Raw genomic sequence first — 22927 nt, 5'->3', positions numbered from 1 at the left:
ATTCTAGCTTTTAAAGGCTTTCTCCTACAAGTAAGATTTATAAGAAAACAGGCCTTCTGCTAACCTACAGGCACAAATAGCTTAAATAATAGTCTTAGGCTTAGCAGCTAACTTAAAAGATAAGCTACAAATAAAAAAATTGTTAAATTATTAAAAGATACTTCTATAACGAGAACTATAAAACTCTATAAGCCTATTTAGGCCTAAAGATATAGATGCTCTTTAATAAGAGAGAGAGATCGATCTGTAGAGAGACGATTGGAGTATACAACCACATCCAGCCTATAGCTCCAATTAACATCGAAACACGTATTCACTACATCACAAGCACACAACATTCCATCAATCAACCAAAGAACGAATTAGATTAAGTAACTAACCATGTGCACAAAACGCAGCAGTCGCTCAGACCCAATCCTCCCTACTACACAGCCAGCACCAAGACTGGCCCAAAAGCCTCCGTCTCAAGTGAAAGCTTTAGTACAAGAAGAGTAAGCGTGAACAAAGGAAAGGGCGTGCGTCGCAGCGACAGTGAATAATACGGAGAGGGAGAGAAGTCCAACGCTCAAGGGTATGAAAAGTTTGTTGTGACAAAGCCATGCTAAACATATGTACTCATACAAAAGAGCGATCCGGGGTACGCGAGTGTGGGTGGCGGTATGGAGTGGGAATGATTGGAGTGTTTAGTTTCCTCCGGAAGCCAGGTGGTCGGCGGCCTATCAAGAGTTGTTAGTTTGAGCCTTCTTTTATATTGAGTGTGGTTGCATTGCTTACCTTGTTGATGTCGTAGTCGTACTTCTCGAGCGCAGACAAGGCGTCGTTACGTCCATAGCCCATACCGGTCAGCTTCTTGAGGATAGGGTCGTCATGCTCGGTTCCAGTGCTGATTGCACGACCGAGCGAGGGCATCTGAGGCGACAATCCCTGAGACTTGGATGAAGATGCAGCAGCCTCCTCATTGTCGAGAGTGTCAAAGACAGATTTGCCAAAGTCAGTGGATGCTTGCTGCGAGTGCGAGCCCTTGTCGGTTTGCGACGACTCGAGGTTGGAGAAGATGGCATCCCAGTCCTGGGACGAGGCAGCGGGTTGAGGCTGCTGGGGCTGTCCTCCAAAGGTCTGCGACAGGTGTTCAAAGTCACTGAAGCTGTCATCACCACGAGGCTTGCCGGTGGGAGTCTGCTGAGAAGCCATGGTGTTTGACTTGGAGGCAGCTGGCGAGTCAAACACTGGGTTGAACTCGTCGAGACCTTCACGGTTCTGCGAAGAGAACATGAAGTCGTCATCAGCGCGGTCATCCTCCTTGGCATCTGCTAGATCATCAAATCCGGCGTCGAAGTCATCGTTGAAGGCAGACTTGCCGAGTTGGGGGACGTTGCTGGAAGGCGATGGGCCCTTGTTGTTCTCATTGGCACCGTACGATACTGCAGAGTGGTATTGATCGGATGGAACGGTCGATGATGGAGTATCTAGAGGAGGGGGCGATGTGGTCGCAGACTTCGAAGGGCCACCAAATAGAGCAGCGCCGTGGCCGCCAGGAGGATTGTACGACTTCTCCGGGCCTTGCGCGGTGTCAGGAGATCCTGGTGACGTTGGGTCTTCGCGAGCAGGAAGAAGACCACCGAACTCAGGGGGGAATTGGTTTGATCCACTTCTGGTCTGGTTCACACTGGACTCGTAGGTGGGTGGGGACTTCTGTGCGCTAGGAGAGGGCAAGCCGCCGATGTTGGAGTCTAGGCGGGTAGTTGGCGGCGGGGCTCTGTACAGCTCGTCACTTGACGCAGTACCTGGGCGCTGCTGTTGCTGAGAGCGCTGCTCTTGTCCTGTGCTAGTACGCTTCTGGTTTGGCGACGCGGATGTGAAGTTATCATCGAATCCGCGCTCATCGTTACTGTCGCTGTCATCATCGTGAGCGAGGTCCTCGATCGGAGGGAACTCCTTGTTGAACCTGTTGGAGTTATCCGCGGGTGCGCTTGTGGTGGATGCAGTAGCAGTGTTCTGACGACTGGGACCGAAGCCAGCGAATGCCGCATCGAAATCATCCTTGCCTCCACGAGGTTGTTCACCAGAAGTGCTGCCGAAGGGGTCGGCGCGGTTGATGTTCCTGTTGGGGGCGCTCAGACTGCTCTCTCCGGTTTGGTTCTGCTGAAGGGGCGTAGCAGCCTCACGTGGGAAGGCACCAGGAATGTCAACACCAGCTGAAGGTGCTCCGAAGTTAGAGAAGGCATCCTTACGGTCCTCAGCCCTGGTTGAGCGCTGAGTATCACTGGTGATACTGGCTACAGGAGATGCTGATGAGAAGTTACGGTTGAACAGAGAAGGGTTGAAGTTGTCGGTTTCTGTGCGGTTGGTTTCAGTTCGCTCTACCGTGGGCTTCTCTGCTATTGGTGTGCTCGCAGGAGATGCCTGGGAAATTGTAGGTGTCTCGTTGCCAGGGCCACCGTATCTGCTGGCAGGAGCAGTAGCTCGCACGGAAGAGCTGAAGGAGTCGGATCGTTGGCCACCTTCCCTCAGAGGCAGGAATGAAGAGCCGAATTGACGCGACTCGGGGGGAGCTGGCGGGTCTGCAGCGCGGGGAGATTCCTGGTAAGAAGACAGAGGGGGTGAGGTAGACGGTGTGGGAACGTCAGGTCCTTCGGAAGAGCGTACTGATTGGCCGGATGGAACAGAGAAGCTGGGACCTTGGCTCTGGTTTTCGGGACGGAAAGAGACGGGAGGTGCTGTGCTTTGAGGAGTGCCGAAGCTACCAAAAACGCTGTCAAAGTCCTTGTGCGGGCCTTCACGTGCGAATCCAGATGGCGACATGGTGTTCTCCGCAACGGGTTGGGGCGACTTGCGGAAGAAGGGGTTCGTGCTCTGGCTTGTAGTGGACGCTGCGGGGCTGACGGCGACGGCGGGGGTCTGGGCTTGTGGACTGCGTGTGCCCTCTTCCTGCGACTTGGTCAAGTCGTTCATTTCGTTCCTGATCTTGTCGCGTTCTCCCTCATTGGTAGCAAGCTGCTTCTTGTTGATAGCAACCATGCCCTTCTGCTGTCGGGCATCGTTCCTCATCTTGTCAAGCTGAGGACGCAGCTGTCCGATCTCGGTGTTGAGCTGGCGGATGCGTTCTTTCAAGCTGTTGTTCTCACGTTGGTCAGCCTCAAGTTGGCCTCCCACCTGGCGGTGCTGATTCTGGAGATCCTGGTAAGAGCCCTCGATCATAGCAAGATCCTGTTGCAGCTTGCGGGTCTCGTTGCGAGAGGCAGCCAGTCGGTCCTCTAGCGCCTTGACAGCCTTGACTTCCTGGTCGTACTGGGTCTTGAACTGCGAGAGGCGCAGCTCGAGATCGCGCTTCTGAGTGTTGACACTGTTGAGATCGCCCTCGGTCGCAGTCTTCTTATTTTGGACTTCCTGCATCTGGTTTCGGAGAGTGGTCATCTGGTTAGACATGTTGGCCAGGTCAGTCGAGTCTTGCGTCAGCTTCTTGTTGATCTCAGCAACATCCTCTCCACCCAGCAAATCGTCCATTGCGGATGGTGTGGAGTGTTGTGGCGCGCCAGAGGTACCCGATTGACCTGTGGAATGCGCAGTAAGGGTCTGACCGAATGAAGAGCTAGGCATGAACGGCTTGAAGGTGGAAGCGGGGTTTCGCGGTTGAGGCTGGAATGGGTGAGGAGACGTGGGCGAAGTTGGCTTGCTTCCGAAAGGATCAGCCTCGAATGGCTTGCTGAAGGTAGCCGAGCCGCCTGTCGATTGCGGTTGCTGAGGAGCAGGAGCCGGTGCTGTGAAGGCGTCGAGCCCGAAGAGATCATCTGCAGCTGATTTGGCAACGCGAGGAACGGGTGGCGCTGGCTGAGGAGCGGCTACGGGTACTGCTTGGTTGGCGGCTGTTCGTAGGCTCGGGGGGATCAGGCTGGGTGGTAGCGTTGCTGGAAGCTGGTCTCCCTTCCGTTGTTGACGAATGAGGTACATTGCGACTGCGAACTCGTCCTTGGACAGCTGACCTTCCGAATTGATGTCTGCGAGGTCCCATATTCCTGCGAGGACATCTTCGGGCAGGCCGGAATCGCTGAAGAAGCGCACTGCCTGGTCGCCAGTGATAAAACCGCGACCCATGGTATCGACCGTCTTGAAGAGGTTGTCGTATGACGCCTTCTCTTGTGGGCTGATGAGCCAATCGCTGCCGGTCGGTTGGGGTGCTGGGGCCGGTGCTCCAAATGGTGTTCGCCCAAGGGGACTCGATTGCCGTGGCTGGTTTTGTTGACCGCTGAACTGGCGTGGGATGGACATGGATTGGTCTGGTCGGCCTGGTGGAGGTGGGAGTTGTCCTCGTCGCGAGGCAGCTTCGTACAGGCCTGGGGGTAGGGCGGTCGGGAGGGCCTTCATGTTGCCAGTTCGGTAGGAAGCGAGCATGTGCATGGCAATGATGAATTCGGTGACGTTCAGAGCGCCGCGCTGCTCCGTGTCGGAGAGGTTCCAGATGCGACCGAGGACTTCATTGGGTAACCGCGCCTTCTCGAAGATCTCCTTTGCATTCTCGCCTGGGGGTGTTAGAGAGTCGCCCTATTCGCATATCGAGATACATACCAGAGAGCACGCCATTGACGGCACCAGACTTCTCGAACAAGCCTGCGTATTCAGCAGCCTTGGCGGGTACTAGCGGAGGCACGCGGATGGGGCCGTTGCCGCTCATCTGAGGTTGTATCGAACCGGTGGGTTGTGGAGAGAAGCTCGGGGCGGCGGGAGGAGCGGATGGGATGTTCAAGCCCTCGAACTTGGGCAGGGGCGCAGCTGCGGGAGTGTCAGCGCATGGCTATGCTACGGGCCATTGAGGTCATACGTCTAAAGGCCAGCTCTGGGGCGGGGTCTCTGCCGGCCTGGTAGTGTCCGATGAGGCGCAGGACCTGGCAGAAGCCGGCCATGGTCAGGAGACCGCGGTTCTCCGTGTCTGCAATCTGCCATATCTCGCCCAGGACAGCGGGTGCCAACTTGGTGCGCTCGAAGAACTTGACGGCAATCTCGCCTGTTATGACGCCCAGCTTCTCCGTGTCGGCCTGCTGGAAGAGGAACTGGAAGACGCGCTTCTCCTCGGGCGTCAGATTGAGGACGGGCTGGTCTGCGCCGCGTTAGCTGGGACTTGGGCAGGTGTATGTGTCAGCACGCACTCAATTCGCCGCTCTGTGCGAGGTCCGCCATGGCTGTGGGGGCTCCGGGGACGGCGCTCGTGGTTGTTAGGCTTCTGCCTGGGTAGATGAGGCTGAAGCTCCCGGCGCTGTCGTGTAATGGAGCGGGGAAGCTTTGGGCGGCCGGGCGGTGGACTGCTGCAGGCTAGCGGCCGACGGCTACACGCGAAAAAACACCTCTCGAGTAGCGATGGAAAGCCCTTGGGGGTGAAGGGGGCGCGATGGTGGTAGCAATGTTGGTGGAGGGTTGGCCTTGGGGAGATGCGCCGGAAGCTTGATCCTAGTGATGCTAGGCGCGAGTTAGTCGTTAGTGCTGCGTCGATGCTCACAACTCGTCTATTGGGCGGGAACACAGCAGCTGTCACGGGCCCAGCCACGCTGTCGATGCATCCCATCCCGCCCTGCCACTCATTGCCATGCACATGGCCGGCCTCCGCATTTCACCCAAGCCCTCGGCCAATCGCACAGGCTGAATTATTCCGGATGTGTAACCTGACGCACCGGGTCATCAGCGGTGGATACGCATGTGAAATTGACGCTGCTGTGTGAGGATGGGTGTTGTCATTACTTCGTGATTACAAGTCTTGTACAATAGAGTGGTGAAGGGCCTGTACCCCGACGCTTCATCGCCGCTCGCCACGACCCCGACTGTTCTTCTCTCTCCAGCACTTGACAAAAGCCAGACTGGGGCTCACTTCCTCACGCCTCCCCCACGCCCGTCCCAGCAGCCAGTCAGTGACACTGATAACCTTGGCCGTCCTGTCCCAGTGCTGGCCCTCTTCTGTGTGCTCGATGATGTGATTCAAGATGCGCCCCTCTTCGTCGAACTCAAACTTGAACAGCCCAGTAAACTCCTGGTGCGGCCTCTTGGACCCCGCGACGATGCTCGTAATCTTTTCGACTACGTCACTGACCTGGCCGTTCTCCTTCTCCGACTTGCACGTCTGCCATCGGACGATGAGCTTCTCGTTGCGTACGTTGCTTGTGGTGGATCCTCCATTCTTGACCATGCGCTCAGACAATATCTTGAGCTTTACATTGCCCAGAACCGGGACTTGGCCCCATGCGACCGGTGCTGTCCATAATGCTGCTGTGTAGGCGTACCTCCCGCTTACGTTGGGTAGGTGAGGGTGCGTCGACGGGAATAGTTGAAGACTGATTTGCGGAGAGAGTATGTCTTGCGGTAGGGGCGATATTAAGAGCGTGGGTAGGCGATCGTGGAGTACTCGGATTGCTGTGTCTGTATTAGCCATGTATTCCTGCTTGTAGAAGGTGCCACCCACTGTTTCCTAGTTTCAAGTTGCGCTCATTCGAACGCGCCTTCTCGCGCTCATCGGATTCCGGATGGGAGCATGGCGACGAGCTAGTGAACCAGTGCCTCGATACGGATGCCTGTCTCGCGCCGGCGTCGCTGAGGGTCCTCTTGTACTGCTTGAGCCCCAGCAGCCGGGGCGCAGTGAGCGATCTCGCTGTCCTAGTGGGGAGTTGCGTGCGGGCAAACGTGGAGAAGCGCCGCATCAGACCGCTGGTCATCTGTGTGGATAGGGATATGCGACCATAGGTGAAGATGTACTAGGTGTGAAATGGCAATTGCGGAAATCGCTGTCTTCATACGCTAGTCGTATGACCGAAAAGCGTGCTCAGGTGGGTCCAATCTCCAAATGCCGGGGTAGGGGTCGTGACGTAGGTTTACCGACCATCGACATCCCGCAGTAGCTACCGTCCTCGCCACGCCTGTTCGCATTGAGATGTCCCGGTGGGACGATCGATCTCCAGATGCACAATGACGCCTATAAAGATGAGGATATCTCTGCTCAACGGTTTCTTGGATGAATTTTCAATCTTGTCTCAGCAGATTCCCTAAAACGCCAGTTAGATCTTTTGTTTACAGAGGGTAGGAACGACCCCGCAGTTACCCCATGCCCAAGCTACTACTAACATATCGAGTATTAGATCGCGAACATACAAGAACGTTCTTCAACCCCCCAGATTCTCCACAATGGCCCCCTCAGGGAAGCGCATCGTCTTCACCGGCGGCTCAGGAAAGGCTGGACGCCATGTCATCCCAGAACTCATCAAGAAGGGCTACTCGGTACTCAATCTTGACTTGACAGGTATATCCCCGTTTTCTTCGCTGCAATGTTCTATGAATTGACATCAACCAGACTTTCCCGACCCGAACGCCGGAGTCTTCACCCTCAAAACCGACCTCACAGACAGCGGCCAAGTCTTCAACGCGCTCACAACCCACTTCAACTTCGCCGGCTATGAAGGTCCTCACGTACCCGGCCCACCAGACGCAGTCATTCACTTCGCAGCCTACGCACGAAACATGCTGGTACCCGACAACGAGTGCTATGCCGGCAACGTGAGGTCAACATACAATGTCATCGAGGCAGCTTGCAAGCTCGGCGTCAAGAAGATCATCATCGCTAGCAGCGAAACCACCTACGAAGTGTGCTTTGGCCAAGGAGATCTCGACTACACCGCGTTCCCACTGACTGAAGATATGGATGTAAATCCCATGGACACCTACGCCATCTCTAAACTCTGCGGCGAGCGCGTAGCCCGTGGATTCGCGCGCAGATTCGACGCCGACATATACGCCCTCCGCATTGGAAACGTTATCGAGCCCCATGAGTACGAGCGCGACTTCCCAAAGTACATCAAGTCCCCAGAGTGCCGCAAGAGGAACGCTTGGGCGTACATTGATGCTCGCGATCTTGGTCAGATTTGCGATCTATGTGTGCAGAAGGATGGACTGGGCTTCCAGGTCTTTAATGCGACGAACGATACCATTACTGCCACGTTCCCGACAAAGCAGTTTCTTGAGCAGTATGCGCCGAATACGCCCATCACAAGGGAGATGGATGAGTGGGAGGCACCGCTGAGTAACCGCAAGATTAGGGATGTTCTTGGATTCAAGGAGGAACATAACTGGCGGAAGTACTACAACCCTGATCAGTAGATGCGGATCAACTGCCCTCAACAATACCAAGCACATGTTCAAAGTTCAGATATTCGAATTGTTTTGAGTTTCGTGATGTTCCTATCATATGCGTTTACACCACTTCTCCTCTCTCCTCCACATCACTCCGTCCATGCTTCTCACTTACAGCAGCAACAACATGTCCATCATCCCCACCCACTTTAACCCTCCCAGTATCCCCCTTATGCCCCTGCGTACCGATCCTCAGGAAGGGAACAAGAAGAAGCCCAGGCACCGATGCCGCGGCCGCGAACCAGAACACCGCCGCAAATGGCTCAGCAGCATTATTCGCGTAGTAGCCAGACGTAGCAGGCTTGCTCTGAACAGCATCGAATATGGCAGTCGCAGCACCATACGCAATCGCAGTACACAGACGAGTCAGAGTCTGGAACAGCGACCCGGCAATGGACTGTTTGTTCGTGGGCATGGATGAGAGGACGTACATCTACTCGTGATCAGTGTCAAGAACCACTTCCAAAACACAACGAAACTGGAAGGCAGAAAAACTTACATTAGCGACAATGAACTGGAAATCCACCCCGATAACACACAAACACAGTGCGGGGAACGAGAACGCCCAATATGAGTCTCCGTACCTCTGCACGGCGGCAAGCGTAAACGAGACGGTTAGGGCGGCGGCACCGATGCCCACGAGTAATTTGTTGGAGACTTTGTGTTGGACGAGGGCAGCCACGGCGTTGGCGGTTAGACCGACGATGACCATGGGGAGCATGTGTACGCCTGTCATGAGGGCGTTGTAGTTGAGTTGGGTTTGGAAGTAGAGTGCGATCCAGAAGGAGAAGATGGGGAAGCCGAGGAAGCCGCAGGAGAGGATGGTGAGGAGCTGTGTTTGATGTATGGGTTAGTGGATTGTGAAACTTGTCTCCTGGTGGTATTGGCGTTGACGATAGAAGAGTAGAGGGCAAGGAAGACTTACAAGGGAAAAGTCCCGGTCATACCAGATCTTCATGTCGATCATAGCATATGGGTATTTGACCTCCCATACGACAAACGCTGCGATGAGGATAAGACCTAGAATCAATAGGACTAGAACATACGGCGTCTTCCACTCTTGCGGTGCATCGCCTCCGAGACTACTCCATAATCAGTTTGACATCCTCTCAACCCCAGATAAAAAACATACCTCAACGCCGCACAAAACATCCCAATCCCCAGCACCGTCAACCCCGTCCCCGGCAAATCCAACCTCTTAACCGTCTCGGCATCCAACCTCCTCTTGGGCGTCCCGTCCCTCGGCACCGTAAAGGCCGCAACAATACTAGTCACAAAGTACACAATAGCAAGTAACCAAAACCCCGCTCTCCAACTAAACACCTGCGTGAACAGTCCCGACAAGATAGTCCCAAAAACAAAGCCCATGGGGTTTCCCGCGCTGAAACAACCAAAAGCGCGGTTCTTCCTTCGGCTGGGCAACTCGTAGATGGCACCGAGCATGCCTTGGGCTGGGGGCACGGAGGACGCGGAGAAGATGCCTAGCACGCCGCAGAGGATATCCAAAGTCATGCCTGAGGTGGAGAAACCGGCGCCGAGGCAGAAGACGGAGAAGAGGAACATGGAGGCTATGAACATGGTTTTGCGGCCGAAGAGGTCGGCTACGCTGCCGAAGAAAAGGAGAAGGGATCCTGCTGTGAGTCTATGGTTCTCAGCCTGCGTCAGTCGAGATGTTGCGCTGGAAATGCTTACGATGTCGCTGCATTCATCCATGTGATTTCCGCGTTCGTCATGTTTAAATCCCGTGCAGCGAAGGAACTCATGACCGTGATTGACCCGGTCAGGAAGCTCGTCATGGCCACGGCCATAGTCACCGAGGCGATGAACATGCATTCTTGGAAGGTCGATGTGAAGCATTCTGGTCGCGCGTTGGGATCCTTGTCGCTGATTGGCCGGTCATGATGGGAAAGGGAAGCGGCGACTTCGGCGTCTGCGTCTGCTGCGTCCGCCCCCATTTCGTCTCGGAACGCTGAACGAAAAGTTGAAAGAAGCGCAAAGAGCAATTGATAGAAAAGATGCTATGCGAGTTTCGAATTGACGAGACAGGGATCTGATGAGCAATGATCGAAATGCGCCGATTGTGGAATTATTCAGCGCGCGGAATTCATCCATGAGGCCGCGCTTGTTGCATAATGTCTAGCCGCTATTTAGGCAAGTTATGGCTGCACTATTCCCGGCTTGCATATATGCGCAGTTACGGACTCGGAGAAACACCGATGTCAAGGTCCGCGGAGTGTGTTAAAATGCGTTAGTAATCAGATGGTAGGCTCATAACGAGTGTGAGAGTGAAGAAGATGGATATCATGGTGAACGTACGTTATCTTACAGCTTAATTACTTTCCACTCACCTAGTTGCATCCGTCCTAGTTGACCACCTAATGGTCCTTGTACCTCCCTTCCATTGGCCCAGAGCTTCTTGCCTGCCCAATGCTCGATGAATCCATCTGGACCTGATACTATGATCAACCTTGAGCCGCTCTCTGCTCGTTGCCTTTGTATCTTCTTCTCGATCTCGGATGGATGGATAAATGTCTTCTCCTCGTCGACGTAGTAGTTGACACGGAGGCCTTCGCCTTTCGTTGCTTCGCTCCGCTTCTTGAGCGCATGCAGTTCCTTTACCACAATGCCCTTGGACGCGGTAGATGAGTCCTCTGCAAGTGGTGCAGCTGCAACGGACTCGCTGGAACCGAAGAAGCTCTGCCACCAGCCTACGCGATCCAACGCAGATGCTGTGCTACCTTTGTCGTCGCTGATGCCCCCTACACATTCTTCACGCCGCCTATTCGCCCATAGTATGTGCATCCGGCTTCCAGTCCTTCTTCCTAGGGCTTGCGCAACTTGCATCGCAGGTGCTATGCCGGTCCCGCCTGCCAGGAAGACAACCTCTATGATATCGCGCGGAAGCTCAAGTTCGGTGTTCGGTCCTCGTAGCTCGACGGTGGATTGTTCGGGTAGTCGATGCAGGTAGGTCGAGACCTCGCCTCCCTGTTCTTGCCGTATGAGCAGCCTCATATCCTCAGGCTCATTCTCGCCATTCTTGTGGACGTCTGGTGGTAAAGGCGGCAGTGGTGTGTATGCGCGCGCAATCTGTAGCTGTGGCTGCTTAATCTGGACACTCCAGATACTGCGCTTCCACACTTCCTTCACACTTTCCGTGTCCGAGACACCATTGCTATTGCGTAATGTAAATATTGCGCTGGTCGACGAGACGGGCTGCTTGTCTACGAGAGTGTACGGCGTGAAGGTATGCGGGTTCAACGATGCGTCGGAGGGGTCGGCGGATCTGGTGAAGCGATAGGCGGCGCCGCCAATGGCTGAGGTCCCGAGTACTATCAAGGGCCCTGCTCGCCGTTTGAGCCAGGACATGGCGTCTATGGGAATTGGTCGTCTCCAACAAGATGTCGTGGTCTCTCGCCGTGGAAACGCTGCGGAAGAATCTCGACATGACGACATGGCCCAAGCGCGATGCCCACCCTAGTATGCCGAGGCGTGATCATGTCCGACGCCATCATTACTAAAGGGTATCTTGTGGCATTCTGATATCTGATGCGCAGATCGAGACCGTCAGGCTGAGTTAGAGGCCATACCAGTATTGCTCTATGTGTCGTCCAGTAGACTCTTTCCTGGCACCTGTGAGAGTGAAGAGGTTCGACTTCGTGGGGCTGCTGTAGCGCGCGTGGGATGGCTGTAACGCGTCTCTGACTTCTAGAACATGGCGCGGGGTTTTAAGGAGGTGGCAAGAGGTCGATCGGCTGGGTGAAACAACATTAGCGAAGGTTGCTTTCCTTTTCGAGGACATGCACACCTCAGATGCGTCGAGCAGCTAAGCGGCTGCTTCCGTTGGACCCTGCATCTGGGGCCTATTGACCCTAACCAGGTGGCGTCCTGGCATGAGATCGTTATCGTTCATTGTAACACTTCCATCGCTTTACCACCGCTCTCGCCGCTCTCCTACTGTCAGCCTTCCATCTACTCAAGTACAGCCAAGGTACTCCTACGAACCCGATCCACGGTTCCGCACTTGCACCGGCGAATCGCCGGAGTTATCGCGGGATAAGATTTCAGCCCTATCACCTCTTCAACTTTTCACCAACCACGATACAACACCTGGCTATCGCTTAGACGTCCGGTCTGACTCTCTTGACAATTCAATATCGGAATCTGTTGTAGAAACATCTCACGCACTACCCGATTATTCCGGGCTTCAGATCCGCGACCAAAGCGATGGCGCCTGCCGTTCTGACTCAGCGCCCAAGGATACTCTGTCTGGACGCCTACGACTCTTTTTCCAACAACATTGTCGCGCTGGTCGAGCAGAATGTAGACGCGGAAATCATCAAAATCTTCATCGATGATCCTGTTCTTGCGAAGCCATCAGCCTCTGGGGAGTTCACAGCGTTTACGGACTATTTGAAGAGCTTTGATGCCGTCATTGCAGGGCCGGGACCTGGCTGGGCGAAATGTGACGAAGATGTTGGTCTAATGAAAGAACTCTGGAAACTTCGGGATGAGCAGATCATTCCAGTGCTCGGTATATGTCTTGGATTCCAGTCGCTATGCCTTGCATTTGGAGCCGATATTGAACGGCTCGCGGAACCAAAGCACGGTATCATAACGGCCGTCCTACACAAGAGCCAGTCAATATTCCGCGGTGTGGAGAGTCTTTTAGCAACGCAGTACCACTCTTTGCAAGTCAAACTCGATCACCCCATACAGAACAAGCGCGCTGTACGGTATCCTGCACAGCTTTGGGAACCCACCGAGACCTGCCCTCAGTTGGAGCCGTTGGCGTGGGATTTTGATAGCGATCTCAACGGTGCCGTTCTCATGGGCATCAAACATTTGCAGAAGCCGTTCTGGGGAGTTCAATTTCATCCAGAGTCGATATGTACAAACGACGAGGGCAAGCGCATCATCCGGAATTGGTGGGAGGACGCCCAAGCCTGGAACCGGAAGCGCATGTTCAGGAACGTCCCCAAGCATAGTCTGACATCCAACGTGCCGTCTTTGCCGATGACTGCTGAGGATTTCCGACGAGAATTGGGGATCTACGGCACAAAGAAACAGAGCAAACGCTCTTATACCGATTTCGTCGCAAAGCTTGATAGCGACACTATCACACCGTTCGAGCTGGCCTCGCTCATTGCGCATGGGGACGGGCAGTCACTACCGGATCTACCACCGAGCACTGTGCATTGTGCGACCACGGGAAGTGGACGACTTACCGTTGCGGATGCTTGTGAGCTCTTCGAGTTATCAAGAGGCGAAGCCATAGTGTTAGAATCGGGACTGCAATCGAACCTCGTACCAATGGCTGTGGGAACAGGCAGGTACAGCATTATTGGTGTCGTCATCCCAGAAGAGACTCTGCGCCTACATTACTACGCTGGCACCCGCAGAATGGAGCTCAGGGATGGTAAAGACAAAGTACATACAGACTGGACCGTGGCCGACCCTTGGCCCTACGTACGAGAAGTCATGAAGAGTCTCCAGCCCTCGACTCCGCCACAGGGTTCAACATGGGCTCCTTTCTGGGGAGGTCTGATGGGATATGCATCTTACGAGGCTGGTCTAGAAACAATTGACGTCAACGGCCACGAAGAAGCCTCATATCCAGACATCTGCTTCGCCTACATAACAAGGAGTATTGTCTTTGACCACCAGATCAAAAAGATCTACGTTCAAAGTATTCGCGGTCCCTGTGACCAAGATTGGGTCATCAACACAATAGAGAGACTGTATGAGCATGCAGGCTTCAAATCACGAGAGACCACCCCGAATTCTGCCGCAATGAGGCAGGTCGATCCTTTCGAGACGCATGGCACCATGCACCAGTATATTGAGTCATGCCATCAGCTCACCGCTGGCGAAGACGACTACTGCGATAAAGTCAGAGCCTGCAAAGACTCGATAGCAGACGGCCAGAGCTACGAGCTGTGTCTGACGACTCGCAACGAGGTTCGCGCTCGCAAGCCTACAGCGTGCAGAATATCCCACTCCGAGGATAATGAACACTCCTGGAACCTCTACAAACGCCTAACTGGTCAAAATCCCGCGCCATTCAGCGCCTACATGAGGATGCACAATGTACATTTACTGTGCTCCTCGCCAGAGCGGTACATAAGCTGGGACCGATCGCAAACTGCGCAATGCCGGCCGATCAAAGGAACAGTGCAGAAGAAACCTGGTGTAACTGCCGAGATGGCCCATGACATCCTCTCATCGTCTAAGGAACGCGCAGAAAATCTCATGATTGTCGATCTTACCCGCCATCAACTTCACGGTGTCTACGGCTCCGAAAATGTCCGAGTGAGCCAGCTCATGGAAGTGGAAGAATACGAAACACTGTGGCAACTAGTATCAGTCGTCGATGCAGTACCCAGCGGAATCTACAAGCCTACCACCCCGGAAGATTGGGAAGACCCTGTGGAGTACGCTTCCAAAAAGCCAACGAAACATTCTGTTCCATACCTAGGGTTCGACGCATTCGTTGAGAGTCTACCACCAGGAAGTATGACTGGGGCGCCCAAGAAACGCTCATGCGAAATCCTTCAAAATGTGGAGAGCGGCGTGAGACGAGGCATATACTCAGGTGTTCTCGGATACCTTGACGTCGGAGGAGGCGGCGACTTCAACGTTGTCATTCGTACCGCTATCAAGATCGACGACGATCAGGATGAGGACAAGGAAGACGTCTGGCGCATCGGTGCTGGCGGGGCAGTCACAAGTCAGAGCACTCCACAAGGCGAATTTGAGGAGATGATCGCCAAGTTCGGCAGCACGAACAGAGCTTTCATGCCATTGCCACCACCAAAGCCAAAGACAAAGGGCAGAAGGGTTGAGATCATCGAGCCTGATGACCCTGAATTTGCGGAGCTGTTGGCGAGCATGAGGGGTGGAGAGGAATTGACGCTCGACGATGCGCAGCTTATGTTGAGGGCTGTGGAACGCGAGCTCAGAAGACGGAATGCTGCAGGTGATACGGCAGGCTTTATTCCAGATGGAGAATGATTCGTTTGGTAGGAGTTGGGATGGGCGGAGTCATTTGAGCTTAACCTGTGATACCATGTTTTGAGATAGTATAGAGATAGAGTTTCTTGGTTTCAACACCAATGCCATCCTGTGTTTTACACAACGATTATGTTCAAAGCCCCTTCTTTGATCATGTACTACCTTCGCAAATAAGTCAACTGTTCCAGTTGGCAATTGAGTGATGGGTAAGCGCGATGACTAAGCACGCGATTGGTGGGGAGATGTAGCATCGCCGCGTACCTCTACGTGTAGCATTGCGACGCCAACACGCGCCTTCCAGTACCCGACGCCAATGGCGACCGAAACGCCAGATCCACGAACCTTTGAGACGTGGGAGGACGCGTTCCAATACCCCATTCCCATCGTCCGCAAGCTTGAACAGCAGCTCCGCAATAATGCCGACGACAATCGAGAGAAGCTACGGTCGCTTGTCGGGTACAGAATGCCAGGCCAACAAGGGGATAGAGATCGGAGAGGCTGACGGAACTACAGGGCAAGCTATCGCAACCTCCTCGACACGGCCGGTACGATCATCGACATGGAAGTGCGTATGGGGCAGGTGGAAAGTAGACTCTCAAGAGTAGGGCAGAGCTGCAATGCGCGGGGCCTGGAAAAGATCACAAACAACGCGGGCAAGATGGACATGCATACAAGAAGTCGCGGTCAGTCTACAACAATGCATTGGCAAGGGACAGTGGGTTGACGGGCAACAGATGCGGAGCGCTATACATTCGCGGCCCAGCTCGCAGTCATGCGCATCGCGCCTGTGATCATGACGCGCCTCATGAAAAGAGAAGGATCATATCTGCTCATTGCGAAAGTCCTGGTCATCTCAAGACTACTCCACAAGTCGCTCAGTCAATCCGACAACAAGGCGCCCATTGTCAATCAGCTGTGGGAGAGACTGCTGTCGGTACGGCGGAAGCTTCTCAGGAGGATTGACAAGCGCCTCTCGAACACGAACGGCGAAACAGCCAGCCTGCTCGAAAGCATGTGTGCCTACGCGCTCGCGACGAGCTCCACCCCGACCGATGTCCTACACCATTTCCATAAGATGCGATTGGACAAGATGAACAGCGAGCTGAAGGCAGGGGGTGATGAGCTTGCGAAGCATGGCATCAGTGCGCTCAAGCTGTGCATCCAGACATGTCTCGATACACAAACCATCTTTCCACGGCGCTTGGCAGAGGCTCTAGCAAAGCTAAAGGCGCAGCCGTTGATCCAGGACCCTGACGTCCGCGGTCTCTACGAGCTGAACCTCGATGTACATGATCGGTGGTTAGGCGATGAGGCACGAAACTACACGCCATGGCCGAGACACGACGAATTGCAGCGGCCGGAAGCAGAGCGGATAATGCACCGATGGTCAAAGGACGCTATTGCCGCTTTCCTCAAGGGTGTGCAAAAAGCACTAGAGGGCGAAGAACGACTCAAAGAGGTCGCAGACTTGAGGCAAGAGCTGATCGAGACCTGGATATTGTCTGGCTCGCGAATGGCGGGTGTCAAGTCTGCTAACGTTTTAGACGACCTACGAGACACAATGAACGATAAGCTTGAGGGCATAGTGCGATCGCGCACGCAAGGGCTACAAACTGTCGTTACCGAGCTGACGACTCGACTGGACACTGTGGCTTCAACAGACAAGGCTGTGGCACCTTCGCTATGGGATACCACTACCAAGGCCTCTGATCTGAGCAACGGGGCACAAAACTTCAAATCCGCTATACTCAACACCTACCAAGGGCGCGATGAGTCTGTCATAAGTGTAACTTCTGCCTTTGACAAGTGGATGGAGTCTATCCTGGAAGTCAAGGGTATCGTCAAGAGCATGAAGGAAGCACGATGGGACGACACCTTCGCAGACGACGTAGACGAGGAATCCGACGATGAGCTTGGCGACTCAAAGCAAGCGCTCCTCAGCGATGACGATCCAAAACTGCTCGAGGAAGCTACCCAGGAAGCCTTGAGCGACGCCATGCAAAACCTAAGCCGGAGCTTCCATACTATTGTGAAGAAGTCTGATGGTGAGCAGTCAACACAAAAGGCCACTTTCATGCTGCGCGTAGTCAGGGAAATCGGCGATCGGATACCGCGGTTACGCCTCCAAGATAAAGCCACACCTCTTGCGTCACCCTTTACGGTAGAGATTCTTCAACCTTTGCATACCACACTCGCTTTATGCGTCACGAAACCAAGCGTAGAAGCATACAAGACATCGCTTCAAGGTTCGCTTAAAGTGAAGACGAATAGCCATATCCTGTGGGAAGGACACCCACCACTACCGAGCCAGCCGTCATCCAGCGCTTTCAGATTCCTGCGGGGCCTAAACAAAGATATGAGCGCGCTGGGTAGTGATGTATGGGCGCCCGGCAGCGTCGAGGTTCTGAAAAGTAGCGTCGCCGACGAAGTAGTCAAAGCGGTTCAGGAGCATCTCGACGCCAACAGCGCGTCTACGAAAGAGCAAAGCCCTTCTGTCGAGAAGAAAGACGAAGACCAAGAAGAAAATGAAGGCGCAGACCCCACAGCCACGGACGATGGCGAGAAGGCAGACGTCACAGAACCATCACCAAACCACAGCGAAGCAAGAGAACAGAGAGTCAAACAACTGCTTTTCGATCTTCTCTACATCCAACGCTTCGTTGGTGACACAGGTGCAGACGATGCCAAACTCACAGCGCTGGTACAGAAAACCGACCTGGTGGACTTAGACGAGGCTGCTATCAACAGGCTGAGGAAGAATGCGGCGGATTATGCGAAGAAGACGTATCTGCTCTTCACACTGCTCGCGTAGATAATTATACGTAGACATGAACCAATGATGCCATTACTACTCCTCACAGCTACTTGCACTTCTATTGAGCTGACAACGTGATGCTCGCTTTCCATAGTCTACACTCCGCAGAGACTAGGCAGATCGAACTTGTTTGAAGCTCAGAGCTAACGGCCATGGTTCCCGTGTAGAAACCCCACTTGGTTCGAACGCCACGATGGGTCCGGTGCACAACGTCGTCGAGTAAGTAACTCGTCGGTATATGCTGTATTGCGTTTCTAGTGCCTATGCTAAGGAAGTTACATGCGGTAGAACTGTATGCCGAAAAAGATAGATGGTCAAACGCCATGCATGATGGATATCTCAGGTTACAAAAGAAAAGATGCTCCAACCCAGCCCTCCTTCTCCCCTTCCCTCCAATGAATCACACGAGGCATTGTATGCAGGCGTGGGCTCTACGACACATCCATACTATCTCCACCCGCCCTCAACCCCTCAATCTCCTTGCGCAGCAGCTCAATCTCCTTTTCCTGCGCTTTCATCTTCTCCAACGCCATCTCAATCAACCGCGCTTTATTAACCGTCTTCTTCTCTCCTGGCATGGACCCCTTCCCATTCCTCACATCGTCATCGGCACCATCCGTCACCTTCTCGCTCCCATCCTCGCCATCTTTCCCTCTCATAACAACAAAACATGTGGTCCCACTACCAAAAGTAACTTCGCCGTCGAGTAGAAATTCAGCTAGATCTACCATGGCGGTTTTCATGCGATCACGCCGGGCTTGTTCGGCTGCGCGGTGTGTGGCGCGCTTCATCATTACGCCGGTGGCCATGGCGGTGCTGAAGTGGAGGCCCATTTCTAGGTGTTGGCCAGATGAGATTAGTTCGTAGTTTGATTTGGAAGCTAGGAGGTCGGCTTGGGGGGTTGTTACGCCACCGGCGCCTGGGAGGAGTTAGTTGTATACTAGGTTTTGCGTTTGTGTTGTTTGGGTGAGATTGACGTCACGAGACTTGATGACGAAGAGAGAGGCATACCATTGCTGTCCGCAGGTACTATATTACTGCTTCTTCTTGCGATGGCGACTTTCTTCGGTGTTGCGGATGATGCATGGGATATTGATGATATTGTGCTCGCGGTGTCTGCTGCTATTGACGGAGATCTTATCGAAGATACTGTGGGTGATGTGACAGATTGCGTTGTTACTGATGGCGATTTCAATGGGCGGATGGGATGTATCGGTAATTGCACCGGTTGTTGCTGTGGCTGTGTTTGCGGTGCTGGTTGCATTTGCACGTGCTGCATCTGCTGTACGTGTTGTTGCTGTTCTTGTTGCTGTTGGGCGCTCTCCCTAACCGGACTATATCTCCTTCTCTTTTTGAACAACTGTGGCCATGTTCTACTCAGCGGACCCCGATGTCCGCCTTCATTTCTGTCGTTACCGGGCGGTCCACTCGGCTGTGGATATGGCTGCATGATTCATCGAGCCGCAATACCAGACGCTTTGCGGTGGATGTGATTTTGTAGAAGTCTCCGACAAGCGGTAGTCGTAGCAACAGTGTACCAGATGGCAGAGGCGTGCCTAATGCGGGTTGGATGTCAGACTGGGCTACCACCCACAAGAGGCAACAACAACAATGACGGGGTATCGAAACAAGGCGCCAACAAAGACCAGAGCGAAAGCACGAAAGCGACGGGTCCAAGGCTCTGGGGATCTTGAGCTTGTTCAGCTGGATTGCGCACGTACAGCCGCGTAGCAGGCGGGTACAGGTGTTATGCGTGAGCCGTCGAAGTCGGCCTCATCCATGGGTCGAGAGCAGCGGTCGCAACAAGGCGTAGTAGACGCGCGATCTGGAAGGAATTCCGCGCATGCTTGCACTGGGCCGTTAAAAGCAAATGGCGTCCGCAGCGCGACTGATTGTGAGCGAAGCTTTTGCTTGGCGCAACCCAAAGACGTGGTGTTGCTGCTGACTTGGAGGTGCGTGAAGGCGTGGCTGAGCCAACCAAACCTCGCCCCGTGAGCACATGGGCTTGGCGCGTCGACGCATGCTAAAGCGCCCCTTGTCTCGAACCCAGGACGCCGAGTGCTTAGTTGCCACTCTTACTGCTCAGCGCTGCAATCAAGTGACATTCCCTCCGTGCGCAGGGTCGAGCCTCCGCTACGGAAGCTACTCCAGTCTACCGAGACGGAACGTCGCGGAGGTCACCTTCTATATTCGGAGTCGTCGATGAAACAGCCGATAGCTTACATGTAGTCGTGGGGATCAATGAGCGCTGCACAAGAACACACGTGCTGGAGATCACTATGGAAAGTGTTGTCGCGGCTTCTGCCGGCCCACGACATGGTGGTCAAATCATGATGATCGAGGTCGTGCTCAAAGTATCATCCATCTAGCGGTTTAGACAAGATACTCCGCCTAGTCTGCTAATGCTATTTGGCTGGACATCAAGGTGCCTGCATGCACATGTTGTTTCTTTCGCATTGTGATACGTGGCCAGAGGAGCAATTTCCTGTCGCATTAAGATGGGAAAGTTATATTCGTTATAAGCCTCATCCAAATCATTCTCACGTGTCGCTAATCCAAGCTGTTCGTTCTACTGGTCATCTCGTGGCTTTCGTAGCTTCGCTTGCCTTTGACCTGAACTCCGGGTACATACTCCAGATCCTCGTCCTCCAAATCGGTATCCAAGTCCTCCTCACTGAGCATCTTGGGATTTAGTGCAAAGGCGCCTTTCGGTACAAAAGTGCTCGTCAAGACCAGCACACTGATGATGGTGAACTGTACAGCAGCCACGTTCAACACAGCCCCGTGTATCTGTTCGTTGTGGCGATCGGAAACGCGGTCGATGTAGGTCCCGAGGGAAACGGATGCGATCGCGTACGTGACGATGTATGTGCTGTAGAGGAACGCCATGACGGCACCGAGTGCAGATACGTTCTGAGTCTTCGACTCGATGCGCGCTAGTGATGCCTGAATGTATGCGGCGAGCGATACGTCGCCGGCAGCCCACCCGAAACTGATGGGGAGGAACGTCGCTCCCACGATCCAAGCTTGAGCCACGTCGTTCTTGGGTGGGTTCCAGAAAGGTAGATACCAGACTATCAGGAGAGCCAGGGCGTCTAGCCGAAGCCATGGTATCGGAGTGTGCACCAAGTTCGTGAACATGAATACAAACAGCGCTCCTAGCAGTTCGCCGAAGTTCGAGCCTCCCACTATGATCTGTGACCATGCCGAGTTTCCGAAATAGCGGCGTGCTACGGCAGGAGCGATTGCGTTCTCGAGGTATCGGTGCGCATAAAGCGCGACAGCATATCCGGGTAACAGCCAGATAAACTTGCGGTGCTTGAAGATGATCTTAGCACCGGTTCCAACGGACTCGAAGAAGAGGTAGAATCCGCCTATCACGGCCTTGACATAGGTTGGCTGACTCTCCAAGATCAGAGATCTGCCTTCCTTCGGTATACTGGCTTCCTCAATGAAGTACCATAGTATGGATGCGGCGGCGAAGAATATGGGCGTGATGATGAAGCTGAAGTTGTTGCCGAACCGGGGAATGAGCGCAAGTGCTGTGCAAAAGGCACCAGCAGTGCCGCTGATCTCGTAGAAGATATGGACCAGAGAGTCCATACGTCGAAGCTTTTGGATGTTGCCGCCAACCAAGTCGCGCGGAATGACTCGCCGGATTAATTCGACCATGCCGTAGACTATACCACAGACGCAATCTAGCGTTCGTCAGCAACATGGAATCAGATGAGAACAAGTACCTGCTACTCCTTACAGCACCCGCCAGCGACAGCTCTAGCGGCAGCAGGCATGAGAGCAAAGGTGACCGAGATATCGAACCGTTTGGTAGACTGGGGCTATGAACTTACAGATGGGTATCATGGCGTCGGTATCATAGTCACCGTAGTAGCTGAAGTCATCCTTTGCCCATCCGCGCGGTGCGAACTTGCCGCCCGTTGCAGCGTCTAAGATGAGCAAGACGCTGCTCATGAAGGCGAATATAAGCACTGCACATGCCAGAACGTTCTTGGTCGGATATCTTTTGATGAGTGGCGCGATCAGTATAGATCCAACACACTGAAAGGCTTGATTCAACCCCGTCAAGACGCCGACGCGTTGAAAAGTAATGGAGATGTGCGTTTTCTTCTCGAGTTCATCGTATCGATTAGTCGCAAGCGCAATGACAGATCCGTTGAATGCCTCGAGGCCGAACTTGTACATCATGATGCCGGCGATGTAGATGGCGATGTTCCGTCGTTCGACAGGAGTGTAGGTGTTCCATGTCTCCCGCATGACAGCGATAGGCCGGACCATGGTGACAGTCGGGGCACGTAACGTGCGGTGGTGTTGCTACGGGAAGAGACAGCTAGCCCGCAAATGCGGAGAGACCTGGTTTATACGTCCACGATACCGGAACGCTGGTGTTGAGGAATGGACCAATTGGGTGAGTGGGCTATCGCATGCGGTACGCTACGGCGTCCCGTGGGTGTTCATAGAAAATGACGCCCGCATCGGTGACGAGGAGGCATTGCAAGAGCCCTGTCGTTCGTGTTAATGGAAAAGACGGCGTGGAGCGTTTGCGAGCCAAGTTGCACGGGCATGACCCCAGTCGTTGTGAGGACTTGGCGCGCCCGTCAAAAGCTGGCCATTCAGGTGACCCACGTGGGCCGACAGCTGGACCGCCTGGGGTAAGCACCTAGGCCGATAAGAAATGCCAACCCGAACAGTGCGTTGCAGACAGACAAGGTTCATCGTTCAGCTGTAGTGGCTGTCACAATGCGTGTATTAGATGTGGTATCGTTACTTGTGATAAGGCGAACGAGGTGTGGTGAAGATGAAGCCCTAGCAAAGCACCTTGCGCAATGTGCGGTACGCCTCCGTTCTCTTGACAGGTCTATTCAGCACCGAAAGATACGCCGGAGTGGAGATAGGTATCCCGCGCATGCAAACTATTGTCGCTTG

The 22927-nt window shown here is 53.9% G+C and overlaps 9 protein-coding genes across 9 annotated transcripts; 3 read left to right on the top strand and 6 right to left on the bottom strand.

Annotated features, from left to right (window-relative positions):
• Positions 1-683: 683 nt before the first annotated feature.
• Positions 684-5172, bottom strand: J4E92_006232 (uncharacterized protein; the record flags this gene model as incomplete). Its single annotated transcript, XM_051497603.1, has 5 exons — positions 684-716; positions 775-4517; positions 4564-4767; positions 4817-5092; positions 5142-5172. The coding sequence occupies 5 exons, from the start codon at positions 5170-5172 to the stop codon at positions 684-686; spliced, it is 4287 nt and encodes a 1428-aa protein (XP_051352250.1).
• A 610-nt stretch (positions 5173-5782) lies between these two features.
• Positions 5783-6692, bottom strand: J4E92_006231 (uncharacterized protein; the record flags this gene model as incomplete). Its single annotated transcript, XM_051497602.1, has 2 exons — positions 5783-6393; positions 6443-6692. 2 exons carry the CDS (start codon positions 6690-6692, stop codon positions 5783-5785), a joined length of 861 nt encoding a protein of 286 aa, XP_051352249.1.
• Positions 6693-7158: 466 nt separating this feature from the next.
• Positions 7159-8127, top strand: J4E92_006230 (putative secondary metabolism biosynthetic enzyme; the record flags this gene model as incomplete). The annotated part of the gene is made up of 2 exons (XM_051497601.1): positions 7159-7273; positions 7325-8127. The coding sequence occupies 2 exons, from the start codon at positions 7159-7161 to the stop codon at positions 8125-8127; spliced, it is 918 nt and encodes a 305-aa protein (XP_051352248.1).
• Positions 8128-8221: 94 nt separating this feature from the next.
• Positions 8222-10115, bottom strand: J4E92_006229 (uncharacterized protein; the record flags this gene model as incomplete). The annotated part of the gene is made up of 5 exons (XM_051497600.1): positions 8222-8593; positions 8660-8992; positions 9086-9242; positions 9293-9802; positions 9853-10115. 5 exons carry the CDS (start codon positions 10113-10115, stop codon positions 8222-8224), a joined length of 1635 nt encoding a protein of 544 aa, XP_051352247.1.
• Positions 10116-10482: 367 nt separating this feature from the next.
• On the bottom strand, positions 10483-11526 carry J4E92_006228 (uncharacterized protein; the record flags this gene model as incomplete). The annotated part of the gene is made up of 1 exon (XM_051497599.1): positions 10483-11526. The coding sequence occupies one exon, from the start codon at positions 11524-11526 to the stop codon at positions 10483-10485; it is 1044 nt and encodes a 347-aa protein (XP_051352246.1).
• An 858-nt stretch (positions 11527-12384) lies between these two features.
• J4E92_006227 (uncharacterized protein) lies at positions 12385-15171 on the top strand (the record flags this gene model as incomplete). The annotated part of the gene is made up of 1 exon (XM_051497598.1): positions 12385-15171. One exon carries the CDS (start codon positions 12385-12387, stop codon positions 15169-15171), a length of 2787 nt encoding a protein of 928 aa, XP_051352245.1.
• A 313-nt stretch (positions 15172-15484) lies between these two features.
• On the top strand, positions 15485-17983 carry J4E92_006226 (uncharacterized protein; the record flags this gene model as incomplete). Its single annotated transcript, XM_051497597.1, has 3 exons — positions 15485-15627; positions 15685-15854; positions 15906-17983. The coding sequence occupies 3 exons, from the start codon at positions 15485-15487 to the stop codon at positions 17981-17983; spliced, it is 2391 nt and encodes a 796-aa protein (XP_051352244.1).
• Positions 17984-18417: 434 nt separating this feature from the next.
• On the bottom strand, positions 18418-18819 carry J4E92_006225 (uncharacterized protein; the record flags this gene model as incomplete). The annotated part of the gene is made up of 1 exon (XM_051497596.1): positions 18418-18819. One exon carries the CDS (start codon positions 18817-18819, stop codon positions 18418-18420), a length of 402 nt encoding a protein of 133 aa, XP_051352243.1.
• Positions 18820-20536: 1717 nt separating this feature from the next.
• J4E92_006224 (uncharacterized protein) lies at positions 20537-22279 on the bottom strand (the record flags this gene model as incomplete). The annotated part of the gene is made up of 2 exons (XM_051497595.1): positions 20537-21684; positions 21835-22279. The coding sequence occupies 2 exons, from the start codon at positions 22277-22279 to the stop codon at positions 20537-20539; spliced, it is 1593 nt and encodes a 530-aa protein (XP_051352242.1).
• Between the last annotated feature and the right edge of the window lie 648 nt (positions 22280-22927).

Source organism: Alternaria infectoria (genome assembly GCF_024043175.1).
Source record: "Alternaria infectoria strain BMP 0036 chromosome Unknown scaffold_9, whole genome shotgun sequence".
In the NCBI taxonomy this organism is placed as follows: Eukaryota; Fungi; Ascomycota; class Dothideomycetes; order Pleosporales; family Pleosporaceae; genus Alternaria; species Alternaria infectoria.
The sequence above is the reverse complement of the archived record's forward strand: the minus strand, read 5'-3'. Positions and strand labels throughout refer to the sequence as shown.